General features: G+C 36.5%; 1 protein-coding gene across 1 annotated transcript; it reads left to right on the top strand.

Annotated features, from left to right (window-relative positions):
* The first annotated feature begins 2,977 nt into the window (after positions 1-2,977).
* LOC119693676 lies at positions 2,978-17,275 on the top strand. Its single transcript, XM_048623657.1, has 7 exons — positions 2,978-3,192; positions 3,442-3,530; positions 8,801-8,983; positions 14,100-14,522; positions 14,747-14,752; positions 16,424-16,496; positions 17,228-17,275. Exons 2-4 carry the CDS (start codon positions 3,456-3,458, stop codon positions 14,520-14,522), a joined length of 681 nt encoding a protein of 226 aa, XP_048479614.1. The 5' UTR covers positions 2,978-3,192; positions 3,442-3,455; the 3' UTR covers positions 14,747-14,752; positions 16,424-16,496; positions 17,228-17,275.
* Positions 17,276-17,813: the final 538 nt, after the last annotated feature.

Here is a 17,813-nt window from a genome sequence, read left to right as displayed (position 1 = left end):
TCATTGAGAAGGTCTTATGCTTAGGTAGATTTACTCAAATGTGAAACTGAGCCTTAGTCTCTCATAATCTATAAGTAATTATATGATGTTTTGAAAATAAGAGCTCAGTAGTGGAAGTGGTGTGTCATTTGTCGAGAGGTTTCTATTGCACTTACACTCCATCTTGTTCTTATATTGTGAATCTAAGGTGACAACACATATATAGAGCTTCCACGATGTTATATGTTCAATTTTCACATTGTAAATGACTAGCAGGGATGGGCGGGGTACCCAGTATCACAGGTAGGTATTTCACCTAGTACAGGGGCCCTTGTCACTTGTAACATTTTGACGTGTATAGTGCCACAATCTTATCTGTTCCGGTGGTCAAAATGTGCAACTAACGAGACGTCATTGTCAAACGTCATTTCATACTCTGTGCGTTATTTGAGTTGTCAATTTTGCGAAGAGGCTGACGCTACGTTATTTAATTTGTTTTGTGATTATCTGCCTGAAAATAATCCCAAAAGCGCTGAAAAGTGATGCAAGAAAAGTAATACTAGATATATTGGCTTTTATGCAGGAAGAATAACGTATTCAGGCGCCTTTAATTCCGTTTGAAAAATTGGAAGAACGAGTTGCAGCGGCTACAGGTTAGTGTTGCCAAATATGACGAATAATTTTACCCATATACTCACATGTAATTTTATTAATATTTTCACCCCATCCCGTGCCCCAGCAGTGGGGACGGGATTGGTCATAATGAAAAGTATATAATCTTTATTTTTCTTTGATTACAGGTGACATGTCACTTTAAATCATAGGCAGTATACCAAGAAGAATTTCGCGCACCTGCAGCGATTTTAGACGAAATAATGATGATTAATGACATCTACCAACCTATCAAGGGTTGGCTGGAAGAAATTGCTTTTTGGCAATTAGCCTTTGTACATTGTCTGAATTTCTTTTAATTTTATGCTCTTATTTCTTGTTACTTTAGAAAATGTAAAATAAAGTGTTCATAAATAAATAAATAATAATTACCTAATAGTTTTTTTTAAGTCTGTCTATCTCGGTATTTCCACGACCCACAGATCTGATATAACCTATACCATTGTAATCTAGATTTAATCTCCTATATCAGAACATAATTAGAGCTTATTTTATTTATGTTCGCCGTGTACAAATTTTCCATAGGTACCTACAACAAATGTCGTTTGATATAGGTATAATATCCTGTTTCATTTACTATCAACCCAATATTTTGTTTATCTATACTTATAATTATAAAATAGGCAATAGCAGAAATGCATTGTCGTTTAAACCACAAATAGGCAAAATTTAATCGATGGCATCACTGTTTTCGAACACAGCGAAGCCGTCACCGGAACAGATAAGATTGTGGCACTATATGTATGTGTTGAACAATAAATTTTTTGAATTTTGAATTATTGTATTTTTGACGTTTCCTTATGTCTGGTAAGTATAGTTGGTTTTCCTTTGCAGTCGTCAAATATGTATGGGATTTCGAATTTCTAAAAACCAATAATATAATGGACTGAAGTATAATAATCCGGTAATCTTCGGAACCCTATAGGGTTCCACTCCATGACAAATATCCTCTCAAGGCCAAGGAAGCTTGGTAAATAGAGTTGCGTACAGACCGGCCAAACCAACGCCAACGAACGGGTTTCGTTGACCTTCGTTGCTGCCATCTGCCCTGTATAATGTATGATAAATATCCATCGCTGGGCGTTCGTTGGGCTTTCTTTGGGCCGGTCTGTACGCAGCTTAATGAAAAACGTTTGCGCAAACAGAGATGTTAAATGGAGTGATGCCTTTTCGCGCAATAGCCTTTTATTATCTTTTGTTAAGCGCGAATTTAATTAAAACTGGATCTCTGATGAGAACACCGGGAATGGTTTGATGTAAAGAAAATATACAGGGTGGTACAACTTATCTATATAGGATGGGTATGGGTACCTTAGACAAACGTAAGGGTCATAAAAAGTTCTAAAGGATCAAGATTAAGATAAGTATATCTATTCCATCCCATGGGAAATTATTAATAACTACCTACCTATTCCTATTTCATCTTTGAAAATAATTTTCCACCCGAAAGTTGTCTAGGATAAATTGTCTCATGCGATAAAGAACCGCCTTTTATACCATTGAAAGGTAACCTATTCGTTACAATCAATTCAACAACAGATCGTATGTCCTATTTTTGTGTACAAATAGATATTATAAGTACCTACTTACCTAAATGTTATCTATCTAAATGGATGCTATTGGATCGATGTTTAGATGAAGTTTCGTCGGAAGAACACGGGAAACCATAAAAGTGTGGTCTGGTGAGTGTCGGCGGCGCTGTGCGCTCGTGAATCTCGTGATTAATTGAATTATTGTTCTCGATGCGTTCTCGCTTCGTTCCTGACCACTCCAGTGAGACTGGGGTTCCGTGGCCGTACAAGAAAAGTCCAACAAAACGCAGTAAGAAAGTGTTTACTTAAAAAAATATTGCGTTGGTTTTAAGTTGTTAGAATCTTGTTAGAATTTATTATTAAGTACATTTACGTACCTTTTACAAAAGTATATTAGGTATATATCCAACAAGCCTATTGGTAGTCACATTGAAATAACGAATGGGCATTCTGTCAGCAATCATAAATGGGAGCCGAATCAGCACGGGACTTTCTTGTTATATTAAATAGTTCAAATTGAATTAAATTTGAAATATACCGTGTCTTTATAATGCCTGCATGGTTATTGAAAATTCAGTCTTCTAGTTTTATCCACAACGAAGTTACAGGGGGTCGAAAATGGCCTGAATTGCTTCGAGAAAAGGATGGCACTGCCGTGCCCCTAGATTATATAAACTATCCCTATGTTACTATCGTAGAACTAATCTTTAAAAATTTGGTTATAGATAAATAAGCATTTACAAATTTCATAAATCATAAGACGGAACCAAGGTACGCTAAAGCTTCGCAACTCTAGACCATCATTTACATCTTATGCTGAAGTAATCGTCAGTACAGTCCGCCGCGAGTGTCTGCAGTCACTCCGGCGTTTCAGCACGGATTAGCCGCAACACGCCAAGTCCCGGATAAAAAAAACACGCGAACTTTTACGCGAGCGAAAAATTCACGCGTATTTTGCCCGTAACTTTGTTTTGAGCTACAGTCTTCTTAGTACTAATCTTTTAGTAAGGTGAGCGCCCCATTACTTTCCGATTGAAGTTTTCCACAACTTTGTTTCGTTTTCTACTCGACTTGCATCCTTTTGTTCAGCCAACGTATATTTAACGATAGCCTCTGCTTTGTTACACTGTTAGTGCTTTTAATTTTAACTTCGCTGCAACTAAAACTTACTGTAGCGTGCTTGTTTTGTAATATTTTGTGAAAGCTGTTTCCTGCAAAATTGTCGGTGTAAATGTTTTTGTTGTTTTGTTTGTTACAGATTGTTAGTGAAATATGAATTTGAAATTGAACAATGAGTCTAGAGTTGGGGACGCGAAGAAGACCGATCTGAAAGCTTTGACAATTAAGGTAGGAAAATGTTAGTATAACTATCCGAGCTATACTTACTCACTTTCATTGCTGAAATTATCGTCAAGGCTGGCTCTGAAAAGTGCCGTTTCGGGGTATTTTGGTTCACTGAATTTGTATTTGTTGTTGCCATCGTGGTGAAAGGATTCGTCAGTTAGTTGGGTCTTGGTCTAACTGTCCAGGGTGCGCCGGGCGTATTTACAAGTGCATTCGATACGTCACTCGGGGAGGCTCCTTTCATGCACCCCCATTCATTGCTCGTAAGTGTAGATACCTAATAATCATTGGTTCGTTTGTTGTGTTTCTAATGCCTGTTATGATATGAATACTGGGTACTTAATATGCATTGTGTATAACTAATTGTTGTGTGTATTCCCAGTTCCACGAGATAATTAATATGATCATAATTCATGTTTACAAAAGCTCAGTGTTACTATTGTGAAAGCTCGCAGATAAGATATTCCAACAAACGAGCAACAAACACATAATAATATTTGAGCTTTTAATGCGGGTTTCATTGGACTGTTTGAAACCTGTCCTGCTTTAAAAAAATGTGCGTTTTTGTATCTGTCTGTGGCTCTGGCCTTTATCATTATTTCACTCGTCAGTCAAAGATGATCAAAGTGAAAGATTCATGAAAGATAAATGGTGTAGATATTAGTTTATAAAGATTTTAAAGTCGCTTATATAGATAAATTTTTACCACGGGTAGCAGTATTTTAATGTATATATTTCCAAAAGTCGTATAATAAAAGTCCTGAGTAAAGTGGCTTAGTTGGCCTTGTAGAGAGCCATCAACAACTATACATATTATTATATCTAATCTATATGCTTTTAATTTTAGGGTCCAATTATGGCCATCAGCCTCAAAGTATACAGGCTCGCTTGAGGGGATAGATAATACTTTGAAACACTTGCACTTTAAAACACCATACCTGGAACATAGACGGTACAAACCGCGGTCATATTACTAAAAGTAATATCTTCTAGACTACCTCGGAAGAAGATTTCAGGATCACCCCGCAGATTATCACCTGGTTCGCGGAATACGTGGGCTATTCTGTTTACCCCTTGTCTATAATCTGCTTAGAACTTAGCGCTAACGGCACGTGCAGAATACTAAGCAGAATATTACCTAGAATCATAATGATGAACCGCCAGCCCTGATAGAGCTGTAAACTGGAGGCAATCTGTGAAAGACCCTGTTTGCTCCCTATTATGTACGCCATGTATCCTGTGTAATGTAATGTATGTAAAAGTACTTTAAAGTATTTATGAGTTCTGTGACGGAATGAATTAGGCATTTAGTTTACGTCTGTAAAGAAACTTTAAAAAACAGCACATTCTAAGTGTTCAGCAGTTCATGTATTACTAACGTGCAGAACTGAAACTTAAATTGAAAAATAAATAAGTATTAAGGAACTTTATTTTCTTAGCGTTGTTATCAGGCACCACGGCTCCTATTGGACAGTTTCTTCAGTAAAGGTCCTGATTAGATCTCCCTCCTGATTGAATGATGATGCGACTTGCAATCACGCAGCCTCCTGAGACTGGCTCCGGATTTAGCCACCAAAGATAACCTCATTCTGGGACAAACATAATTAGGTCAAGGAACTGCTAAACAAAGTGTGAAAATACAATACAATTTTTATAGTAAGTATAGGTACTTACTTATAATTTATTACTTACTTTTAGGTTAGATAGCTCTCTACTACTACATTCAGGGTCTGTTCCACAATGTCTGGTTAGTGGCTACCTGACGGATAAAATACATGCTGTCACTTTCTGTTATTATTTTTTAGACAGTGACAGCATGTATTTTATCCGACAGGTAGCGACTAACCAGACATTGTGGAACAGGGGCTTACAATCCTAAAATAATACCACTACTTATTGCTAACTGAGAGGTAGTATCTTTTTTTCTTCGCTAAGTAGGTACCTATGTACTTCCTATAAGAATAGGTAATAACTCGTGCACCTATTTAATACCAACAAAGCGTAGAAATAACAGTTTCCAGCGAGCAAAGAGCACTTTTCTAGAACAACAGAAAGACGTCATAAAAAGCGGTTGTGTACGAGCGATAATAATAGCGTTTTATGAATGAGCGGACCTGCGTACTACCCTTAATGGAATTTATTCATGAACCTTAGTAGTTAGATACACTAGACTTCTGCTTTAAGTACTGAAGGCTATTGAAATTATATTTTTATCCTCCTATCGGATCATAACCTATCTATATTTCTTGCATCGTTGCCTTGACAAAATTTTAAAATTATTTTTTTTCACCTCGCAGTTGACTAAAAAGTAAAAAGTGCAACATTTTATTTGTTCAATAAAAAAAAAACTGAGAAGATCTCAGTGTAATGATGTTTAGAATCATTGAGTCTTATGCGACCCTTTGCAGCTACTAGGTATAATATATTTTTTGCAACGTAGTGAAAAGCTTTCCTCCTGCTCCTGACCTCCCGATAATTATTTATCGAGTAGATTGACCTATCACGTAGAGGTAGAATAATTGTTCTATTCTACGTGGGGGTAATACTACAGGGTCCGAGTAGGTAGTTCAGTATTATTATAAAGTTATTAAACCCAATTATGATGCAGTTTATACAGTGGCTTGCTGCGTGCGGCCGCCTGTATACAAATCAGGTTATTCTAGAGTTTATGCTGCTCAGGGATAAAGTGGTTTTAAACTTTGTTAGATATTTGTTATTAAGTTTTGTTCCTTGTTATTTTGTTCAAGTTTCTGGACTGACGGCCAGCAGTAACGTTTGTTGGCTGAACGTAATTACGAAACAATAACTGAAAGGCTTCAATTTTTTTATCATGGCTTAGAGGCATGATTAAATCATAGTGTTGTTAGCAATTCCATAAAGACGACTAAAAAGACTATGAAATTGACGTGTAGGTAAATTTTATAATTTATGAATAAATTGCAGAAATTGAAATCCCCTGATAGTGCTAGAGTTTAAGTTAGATTTTTATTAAGAATATAATATTATGTATATTGATAATTGTGTATTTTATCTATTGGCCATATGTTGCCTGATAATAAATGATTAATTAATAAAGAATATGGTTTTTATGTGTAATAAGTACCTTATCTTTCGTTTTCTCTACTATTTTATTTGTACTTGGTAGGTATTTTATTTATATAAGTTTCCATGTTGTAATATTTTCTTTTATGGAATTAATTTAGTAGCACTGAATAATTAATTTAGCAGCACTATTACTCTGAGTCTGAGAGGGGTAGGTCTGTTCTTTGCGTCATCCTATACCCACCTCCTTTATAGTTCCTCTTCCACTTTATTATGCGAAGGTTCTTATTGCATTCAACCTTTACAATGAGATCAGAATAGAACACTGAAGGTTGAATATCATATTACTGGAGCTAGATTGTGAGCATGGATAAAATATGTCTACCTACGAAGGAGCAGAATTTATTTCCAAGCTCTTGGATATAGGCAGAGGCACCCTAAATACAGCCAATATTAACACACATAAGAACCCACATATTATATTAAGTACATTAGATAATAACTTGAAAACCCAATAACTCTTACCCAATTTTTGCCACGGAGTTAAATACGTTCCAAATTAAAATATTTATTGCAATCAAGTGTAGGTACATTAAATCTTAAATATAGGGATGTGCTTAATACTTGATTACCCATATTGGGCACTGCAAAGTGACAATGTTGTCTATCCTTATATCTTATTAGTGTTTGTTATCCGTTAGTGTATTCACATAAAATAAATGCAAAAGTGTAACTCATAGGTATTAATTGTAGAGGTAAATAAAAGTAAACCTATATAATATACCTACAGTTTTCTACGGACCTAGAAGGCTCTAAGTACTATTCCTTGTCGACACACCATGTTACATACGTAGGTATATTGCTGTGCTAACCACGACATTCTTTCAAACATAATATATATAAATATCAACTACATAACCGTTCTTCAAAACTTTGTATTTCTTCAAGCAGGAATAGCCCCCTGTCCTCAAGAAATAAGCCATCACACAACACCTGTTCGGTCCACAAACACGTGTTTCGTACAGTCCCAAAGATATTTAAAACGAACTAGATAGAGTGTCGGTGCAAAAGAAAACGTTTCGACAAATAACACCCCACTTCTACGACTGAGCACGGCTAGACTTCTACAACAGCTTTCTTATTATGAATTAGTTCGATTAGAAGATTTGTGCTTTTCTTCATTGGCACTTGCTTTGTTTTTGTATGTGATACACCATCTTGTTGTTATATCGCTAATCTAAGTTCAGTCCCGTCATCAATCTTGGTAGTCGCGCGGGCGGACGGGGTACTGAAACTTTTCAATCGCAACACTTTCAGCAACTCTTTCAGGTACTTCGCGTGGAGTGCGCAGGTAATTAACGCTGAAAGCTGTAGGGCTACTCTATACTAATGTATAAACATTAGGTAGTCAAACATGTCGGCCTAAATAAATAATAGTTTTAAGTTGTAAATATTATAAGTACTTACTATCCCACTGTATTTTAATATGTCTACTAACAAAATGGATCTTAGTTACTTATCTGAATAAAGAATTATAATATACTGACGAAAAACGAGCAAACGAGAGCCGCCGTGCAATCGGCACGTTTAATACAACGGGATAGAGTCATGATATTTCATGATAGAGTGACCCCCCTGAAGCGAATGGAGTTTGAGGGCTCTATCGGTGCTTTTAGATAATACATTAGGTAATTGGATTTTTATTGGCAGCCTGTCTGATGCTAGCGTTCATTTTTGTATATTAAATAGGGATTTATTTTAAATATGATAGAGAAGTTATGTGTTCTTTCCTATGACAGATGTTTTTAAGCAACCCAGGAAATAGGATTGTCACAAGTTTTGGCTTTTGTTACTTGGTTATAGTAAATTACGATCTTGTTCTCGAGTGGAGACTACGAGTAGGCCAACGTAGTAGGTATGGTCTGGGTTGCTTCAGCCGGCTATAACGACAAATATAACCACCTGATGTAGTTGGATCAGAAAAGCCTAGGGCAGAGTACTGTGAAGGTCCTTGTACAGCCGCTTTATTCAACAGCTTGAGCTACACGGGTTAATTTTATTATCGTCGTAGATAAACGTTACTATATCGCGAATTGCCATAAATGCGAAGCTGTGATCGATAACGATCCCGTGTGGCGGCCGCAGGCTGTTTGAGAAGCGGTATAGTATGTACTTTTGCTTTACGGCTTTTGGAATGACTACACTTTTTAACACCCTGTATTTATCCCCAGGAGGAGCGTCAGCGCACCGGGCGCTACATCGCGATCCTGGTGGGCATCCTGCTGTTCCTGCTGGCCATCTACCACGCGTGGGTGCGGCGGATCCCGTTCATCGCCAGCCTGATCGTGCCCGCCATCATCATGCTCATCTACGTGGGGTGGGTGCTGTATACTGCCTCCAGGGATAAGCACAGGGTGAGATAAGGTCGTTAAGCCTAGGCCTTCGGGCAGCTTGAAAACATCTGACAGTCGGGTTGCCCACTTACCCGGCAACTCTCTCAGCACAAGCTTGCACCACCACCAACAACCCGCAGTGGAGACGTGATGGGTCGTGATGATGATGTAATGAGAGACGGCAGGGAGGGACCGCCATCATCATGCTCATCTACGTGGGATAAGCTACTGCCTACAGGGATAAGCACAGGGTGAGAGACGGTGGTTAAGCCTAGAGGCCTTCGCGGGTTCGGGCAGCTTGAAAACATGTGACATTCGGGTTACCCACTTACCCGACAACTCTCTTATAACAAGCTTGCTTGTGTTGGTGTCGTGGACTAGCCCTAAACCCTTCCTTCATTGGAATAGATTTGGTGGGTTGAATGCTGTAGGTATACTGCGATAAGCATAGGGTAAGGGATGATAGGGATTGGATTTAAAGGATTGGTGGAGTTATTGGTAAGTAAATTGGATTGCACTTATTGGTGGCTGACCTAATGGTAAAAATAAGGCCTGTTTAGCACAGTGTGCAATAAGTTTATGTAAAAAAAGTGTTGTCAGAATGCGATGAGCAAATTGCGTGCATTTTACGCTGCGTTCCACTCGCGCACTCTGATTCCTCCATCTACAAAGAGAGCAAAGTCAGAAATTTGCGTTGGTAGTTTTGTGTAGGTAGGGTAGTGTAATAAAATTATTTGAAATGAAAATAAAATTCATTGTAAACAATCACTTCAGGTAAACAGGGCTTTTAACCTACCTACTCCGATATTGCTGATTGTACTAACATGATTTTAGATACATATTTTAAATACATAGGTACATACCTACATTTAGATAGTCAGCGGTGACTGGCAAGTGAAATCACCCGCTTTTCGCTGTATATTTGTGCTCACATGATAGGTCGCTAGCCGTATCGCCGTTTTTGATTTACTTTGTATTATACTAAAATATGAAATTAAAGCAAATAATGTGTAACATGTTTTCAAATATGATCTATCGATGCTAACCGATTACTATTAGTAGTTAACGGAATACCTAATAGATTCAGAATATTCCACCACTTTGTATAAGTACCTCCGCAAAGTCGATGTAGATCTCCGATGCGTAGGTTGAGTCCCACAATAGCAAGAGAAATTTATATTGGATTACATAATATAATTTACTTACTAACTTCCTACATAGAATTCCTTTTAAATACCTTAGAACCAAACACCGCAATTTTGTAAACAAGATAATCTGTCCTCAAGATCCACTGGTTGATAACAAGCTTTACGAAGAAGCACAAAACTATAATACTTACTTCAAAAGACTCTCCCAGGGAGGGACACAAAACTTTCTCCTCGGCCTTCCTCATCCAAGCCTCCTATAGTAAATTATCGGTACAGCCACCCAGCTATCTGATCTGGGTCTTTTCAGCGACGGCTATATCTGATTTGTCGGTGTTTCGGCCGATAGGGCCTGCAAATCTACTGCGCTAGCTTACGATTTTGTGGAAGTTTGAAAGGTAGAGCTGATTATTTAATACGCCTAAAATGAACGTTTAAATATAATAGGTATAAATGCAGAACGCCTAAAATGTTTTTATTTTATTTAGTTTGTTTGCTTTTTACCTTCTGAACCTTAAACTCCTCGAACATTTATCATTTCAATAACCTTTCGAGTCGTGTGCCAAAATGAATTGCAAAATGCAATGAAAAACTTCCACTTAAAAAATGCCGATATTATAGTCTATGCAGATACCAAATCGCATTATTTTAAACATCGATTTGAACACAATATTGAACTTTTGTGTAGGTAATATTCTGATGCGCTGTTAAATATATTGCCGACGGCGACTGCTAGCTGCTAGCCCTTTCCGTTTAGGAGTATTTTGGTGCTTTTCTCACTGGAACCTTTTCATTGCTCGTGAGTGTATGTATTACGACGCACTACTGATAGTCGACTTATTAGAGTTTTGACCACCAGGAAATCTCAAATATTCTCAATGGTTCACGATCCTCACACCTACACCATCTAACGTAAACAAACACTACCTACCTATATTTAATGGCAAGAAGGAAATGCTACTTCGTAAACACAGCCGCTGAATCACCGAATGTCTACCATTTATTCCACATTAAACCGAATTCACGTTGCTGTAAATTTTGATTGACGGAAACGAAAATAGCTTTTGTTACTCGCGATTAAGATTCATTAATGGTTGTGTTGATTAAACGTTGATTATGGCCAACGTTACGGTAAATCTCGGGGTTATTTCATGTGAATTTAAATCACAATGACAGTTATTTATGTGTTTCTAGAAATGGTTGAGTTTCGGAGCTATTTACAATATCTATTAACCAGTGAATAACTTATCAACCCGTGCCGCTTGGTACGGTGCTACATTTTTTCCATACTTCTGTACGGAGTAGAAGCTTGGACACTGACCAAGACCTTATGTAAACGGTTAGAAGCCTTCGAAATGTGGATATACAGAAGAATGCTGAAAATTTCATGGACGGATAGATTAAAAAATGAAACGGTACTGCAAAGGATGCACAAAAGGCTAGAACTCTTAAACACAATTAAGAAAAGGAAGCTGCAATACTTAGGCCATATAATGCGCAATGACAAATATGCCCTCCTGCAACTCATACTGCAAGGGAAAATACAGGGCAAAAGAAGACCTGGCCGTAGAAGAACCACTGGCTACAGAAGCCGAATGGTTCAATATGTCCACCATAGAGCTATTCCGAGCTGCGACTTCCCGGGCCCAAGTGGCCATAATGATAGCCGACCTACGATACATCTACTATCGTAGGTCGCACCTGAAGAAGAAGAAGATAAAGCATTAAAGTTCTCTACAACTAAGAACTCCCAATTTCCGTGAACGATAAATTTAACGCAATTTTAAAGAATGTTACAGTTTGGGCGATCTATTTACTGATAGTTTGGCAGCTTGTTTACTTTAACAAAAATAAACTTACGGAAAGTATTCGCACAAAGTCAAGTACGAAGTAAAGCAGAGTTTACTGACTCTTCTATTTATTTATGTTCAATCAGAGCTGCGAAATTCAAGGATTGCTTACCGGAACTTTTTTTTTATTTCGGCGACCATAACAAAAGGATATTTTATCCTTTGACATACACTAATAGCTCTATTGTTGACTAGATTTTGTCACCGTAGTGAAAGGATTGTCATAGATTAGCTTTCCACCATAGCATTTTAGCATTCACTGACTGCCTAGGGTGGTCTATCTACTTAGACACTATCTATTAAATTGAGCTATCAATTACACTTTCTACATTAGTAAAATAGTAAAAGTTATCTATATTATAGCAACTGCGATGAATTTTGTGCAAAATTTAAAGAACCATCGACGTTCAAAAGCCGCTTTCAGTATATTAATTTGTTTAATCTTTGAAGTGTTTATAAAAGGGAGGTCAGCATAACAAAGTCAAGTTCGCCATCACTCGATCGCACCTTTGTGGCTTCTCATAATATTTGGAAATTTGTTTCTCTTTGATTATAAATAAGTGCCATCGATGGTGAAATACTTTGAAGCTTTAATGGACTTTCCTTATGTATCCCTTTCAGGGAACTGGTTATTTTTTGTGGTTTCATGAGGATAAGAACTATATAAACCGTAAGAGAACAACAAAGGGTTAATTATATTCTAAAACTCACTAATCCAACAAAGCTAATTAATCTTGCAAAAAGATAATTCAAATATTGATTAATTTTTTTATCTTCTGTTCAAAACTAGAGAATGAGTTGGCTTGTTTTTGTTTTGGAGGGTTCAAAAGGTGATGTCCATTTAAATTCACGGTAAATCCATAATACATAAAGCGAAGCTCTCGGACCACAGCAAGTATACAATAAATGCCCATAAACCGTTTATTTGCATGTTTTGATATGTCCACGGTGCACCCAGGTACATTACATTTTAACTAGCGAATTCGTTGCGCTCCGTTTTACGAGAATTTTCGCGGTTGATGTCGGACCGGCTATTCAGTGGCCGCATAAAATTAATGGCCACCTAAATACGCTAACTGGGAACAATGATGCCACCAAACTAAATAATAACCACGAGACTGGTTGCCCGAAACTTTTTAATTAAGCATGAATATTTTATGAATCCATGTACGTAATTTGGTCGCACTGAAAAATGAGAATGCACATTAAATACCGTATTGGAAGGAAATTTTAATCTGCTAACATAAAACAACTTGCAAACAAATAAAGTATGTCCCATAATTAACGTTTTATGGAGAAGTCTCTCTATGAAATATTTAAGTGAAAGCTTAAGTTTATTTATAATCGGAAAACTAACGAGTTTTTGCGTAAAACGTGAATTAACTTTGAGGTTTCTAGTAGTTTGTACCTTCTTCATTTTAATATTTCAAAAGACAATAATATTACACCCACAAGCAAAAGTGTTCGTATTAAGTAGTTGATGACACACCTCAGTTTAACCTTTTGCAGGCCATCAACCTTTTAACATTGTATAACTTGTAAAATAAGTACTTAGATTATTGTTAAATACTATCCTTTATAATTAAAGGTAGCATTTTGGCGTTTGTTGGTTGATAAATAAACAGCTAGGATCTAGAAGGCAATTAGGTCAGTTGTTCTGAATGAACTGGAACAGTCGTAAGCAGATGCTTAAGTTACAAGTACAAGTTCACCAGATATTAACTTAGAACTTAGATAAGTACTAAGTTTCAATATAAACTGGGACTATTAGTAGCGTTATTAATGTTATCATACATAGTTTATCTCAATATCAGAAAAAAAGTGAAAATGTCTAATTACCTACATCCCTTTATCACTTTAAATTACTCTATACAGGGTATTGGAAATAAGGTACACTAAGCTATTCGCAGGCTTAGATTATACCATGCTTCACACGTAGGTTTCAGCTTAGTATAACCCTTTTTGCAACAGCCCGTATACCAATAACAAAAAAAAAAGATTTGACGCTTACAACAAATTTAATAAAATTATAGAAAGAAAGAATCATAATATATACCCTTGAGTCACCCCCTTTCGGCTTTGTATACCCTTTTTACAACACCCTGTCACCCATTCATAATAATTTGTCGTCTTATATTCCAGGCTTTAGATGCGGAGGCAGCCTTAAACGCGGCTCTGGCGGAGGAGGCGGGCCGGCTGTCGTGCCAGAGCTGCCACGGACAGAGCAACCGAGCCTCTATCATCTCCATCAACAGCAGCAAACACCAATCAGAGGGCAGCATCACCCACCAATCAGACAACACCATCAAACTCCAATCAGACGACTCAAACGCCGTTCACAAAAACAACAGACAATCGGAAGACTCCAGACCCATAATCAAGCCAATAATTCTGGTGAACGACGAACCAGCTGTCATTGATGTGATGATGCCTCCAAGACTGACGTCACATGCTCTGTTGAGCATCGAGAAGTTCAACGGACTGCCAGCCAGAAGAAAGTACAAACGAAGGTTTTGTCGCGGACGACGGAATAATGTGTTCAAAAGGTCTTACTCTATAGCGTAGATAGATAGATAGAATATTCTTTATTTGTACACAAGAATAGATTATACAAAACTTAAATATAAACACAAAGGTACAAAAAAGGCGGTCTTATCACTAAAAGCGATTTTTTCAAGACAACCTTTAGGTGGAAGAATATTTATGTTCAGATAGGGTCAAGTGTACTAAAGAATTTATTAATTAACTATAAATACCTACAAACTAAACAATATACTTACGTAGCGTAGTGAAGTTATTAAAACGGTCTATTATACGGCCCATATTCAAACAAGGGAAACATGATGATTATGCAAATTATAGGCCAATAGCAATCTTATCTGTTATCAATAAAATTGTAGAAAAAGCTATAGTCACACAAATATCAGAGTTCTTAGAGAATAATAATGTACTTACAAAAACGCAGCATGGGTTTCGCAAACATAAGAGTACGGCCAGTGCCTTATCTCAGTTCACTGAGACAATGTATAACCACCTAGATAATCGTAAGCATATTGTAACCATTTTTATTGACTTCAAAAAAGCTTTTGACACCCTCGAGCACGACCTACTGCTGCAGGCCATGCGGGAGTGCGGCGTGCGCGGGGGGGTCAACAGCTGGCTCCGAGAGTACCTCACTGGCCGCCAGATGAGCACAGCGGTGGGTGCGACTAAAAGTGTATTTGCAGATATTAGAACCGGTGTGCCGACCGGATCTGTTTTTGGGCCGATTGGGTATATTATGCACGTTAACAATGTTGCCAATGTAATCCATAACTGCGACGTGTACATGTATGCAGACGATATGTGCATCATATACGCGCATAAAGATCAGGACATCATAGAAAAACATATTCAAAGTGACCTAGATAGCATAACAAAGTGGGCACATGACAATGGGATTATTATAAATATATCGAAAACAAAAGGTATGCACATATCGTCCCCGCATAATATAAAGCATGGTAAACAATATCATATAGTAGGACATACTTATGAATGTCTCCATAATCAATGTAAAGTATGTTGTTGTGATAATATTGAATTTGTATCTACTTTCAAATACCTTGGATTAGTCATAGATAGAAACCTTAATTGGAAATATCATATTGATGAGATTTGTAAGAAAATGAGATATTTGTTATGTAAGTTTCACCAGCTTAAGCGAGTTTTAAATAGAAAAACCTTATACATGGTTTATTTTGCACTGGTAGATTCTCTTATCGATTATGGGTTAATGACCTATGGACGCACTTTCAAAACAAACTTAAATCAAATCAAGAACCTGCAAGTTAGATTCCTTAAAATGTTAGTTGGTAGTAAAACAAAACGAGACTGTAAAGGATGTTACAATAAACTATTTAAACATTGTAAAATACTACCTATACATTGTAAAGTTACTTATAGCATTGCGATTAATCACTTTAAAGCGGAAGAATTCATATTTCAAAACCCAAGTAAAACAAATAAAAGAAGAATAGGTAAAAACTTTATTGAATGCTTTAAACCAACTAATTACTATGGTGAAAGATTATTCAAATACTTAGTGCCGAAATTTTATAACAAGTTGCCAGCGGAGTTTTTCAGATCTACATCCAAAAACATGTTTAAGAATCGTGTGAAAGATTTTTTACTGAACAATTTAGAAACTGTGTAGTTTATTAATAATATGTAATGTACTGTATACTAGAACACCTTTTGTAAATCGAGCATTTTTATTTAAACTTAAGTAAACATAATTGTTAATTGTAATTGCCTACATAAGTTGCTATAATATGCATGTACTTATTATAACTTAAGTAGGTACTTGTTTAGTGTAACATAAATGGGAGTATTACCAGCCGATAAACAGCTCAGTTGTTTGGCTGATATTGTAAATATTAGTTTTTAAGGATTATTTTGCTTAAATAAATAAATACAAATACAAATATTGATAATTTTGTAATTGTAAGTGCCTTAATCTGACTTTGTTGAGCTCATTTTGGATAAGTTTATTGATGAATGGACAACATTTCAAAAAACTAAAGCTGCTATAAATCGAAAACCATTTCGAGATTTAGCTCTAAAGGCCACAAAAAAAATGTTTTTGTATTTTTTGGATGTATCATTTTCGAGAAAATCATAAAATAGTAAAAAAGTGCTGATGACGTCATGCATCAGGTGCGATGCATTTTGATGGCCAAAGCCCATAGATTTAAAAACAAAGTAGCTGTCACTTTCATTTTTGATTGACGTTGCCGTTTTATCGTGACGTTGTTGTTTATTTGGGTCATTTTCATTAATTATGTTCTGACACTTTCTGACTATTTTTTTTATTTATTATTAAGAGATGACCTCTATACATATAATATGTCCCAGAGCATGCCACCGCCTACACAGTTGAAAAAATGCTTCTGCTTATTTTTTTACATGATAAGTACCTACTTTCCATCATCAGAAATATCAATGTCATTTGAAAATGACCCATTTGTTGGTTGGCATGTAAACAAAGTTTAAATGTCACTTGTCAGTGACATTTATGTTTTTTTTCGAGACTCAGGTAATAGACAAAAATAAAAATTGAGCCTAATATGGGACGTCACTTCCGGTTTTAAAATAATTAACTTTAAAGTTAAAAATAACATGCAAAAATGAATGTATATACAAAATAAAAAAATACGGGTTCACTAATTTTCTATAAACTTTCCGAATAGCTAATAAAAATATAGGGTAAAGAAAATGAAATGTTGTCCATTGACTAAATTAAAGTATTTAAGTAGGTAAGTGTTGTTGTTTTATGTATGTGTAAATAGAAGCGACTATTGAATATTTAGTGTGGAGATTTAATCACTGCTGCATATTAAGGTTCGATAGGTTCAATACTTTACCAAAATGTATGAAATAGTTCGTGTTTTGGATACAGGAAGTTCGTCATAAAATTTAATCCTATATTCAATTAAAATTACTTTCTCCAAACCTTTTTCAGTAGCTGATGTGTTTCGCTTGGCTGAATGTGCTAGTGTGCGTGCAAATTGTAGCTAATTGTTTAGTGGATCTACGCTAGGGGCTGGGGTATGCCTTGTAACGCGGCCAATTAGGCCTTTGGTCAAATTTGCCCTTTGATTAGACAAACGGCCTGTATTACTCAAAGTAGCTAACCTACATTGTACGTTAGGTAACTACATTTGTGTACAGTCAGCTGCTGGAGAAAATCTGACTTCATTATTATTAATTCTATCAACGGACTAGTTAGGTAATTAATGGTATCTGAATACAGCGTCCCCACTAGGTAAACTGTTTGCCGCTCATTGAGTTAGCTGCGATCGGCTTACTATGCCG

This window comes from Plutella xylostella, chromosome 10 (genome assembly GCF_932276165.1).
Source record: "Plutella xylostella chromosome 10, ilPluXylo3.1, whole genome shotgun sequence".
Classification (NCBI taxonomy): domain Eukaryota; kingdom Metazoa; phylum Arthropoda; class Insecta; order Lepidoptera; family Plutellidae; genus Plutella; species Plutella xylostella.
The sequence above is the reverse complement of the archived record's forward strand: the minus strand, read 5'-3'. Positions and strand labels throughout refer to the sequence as shown.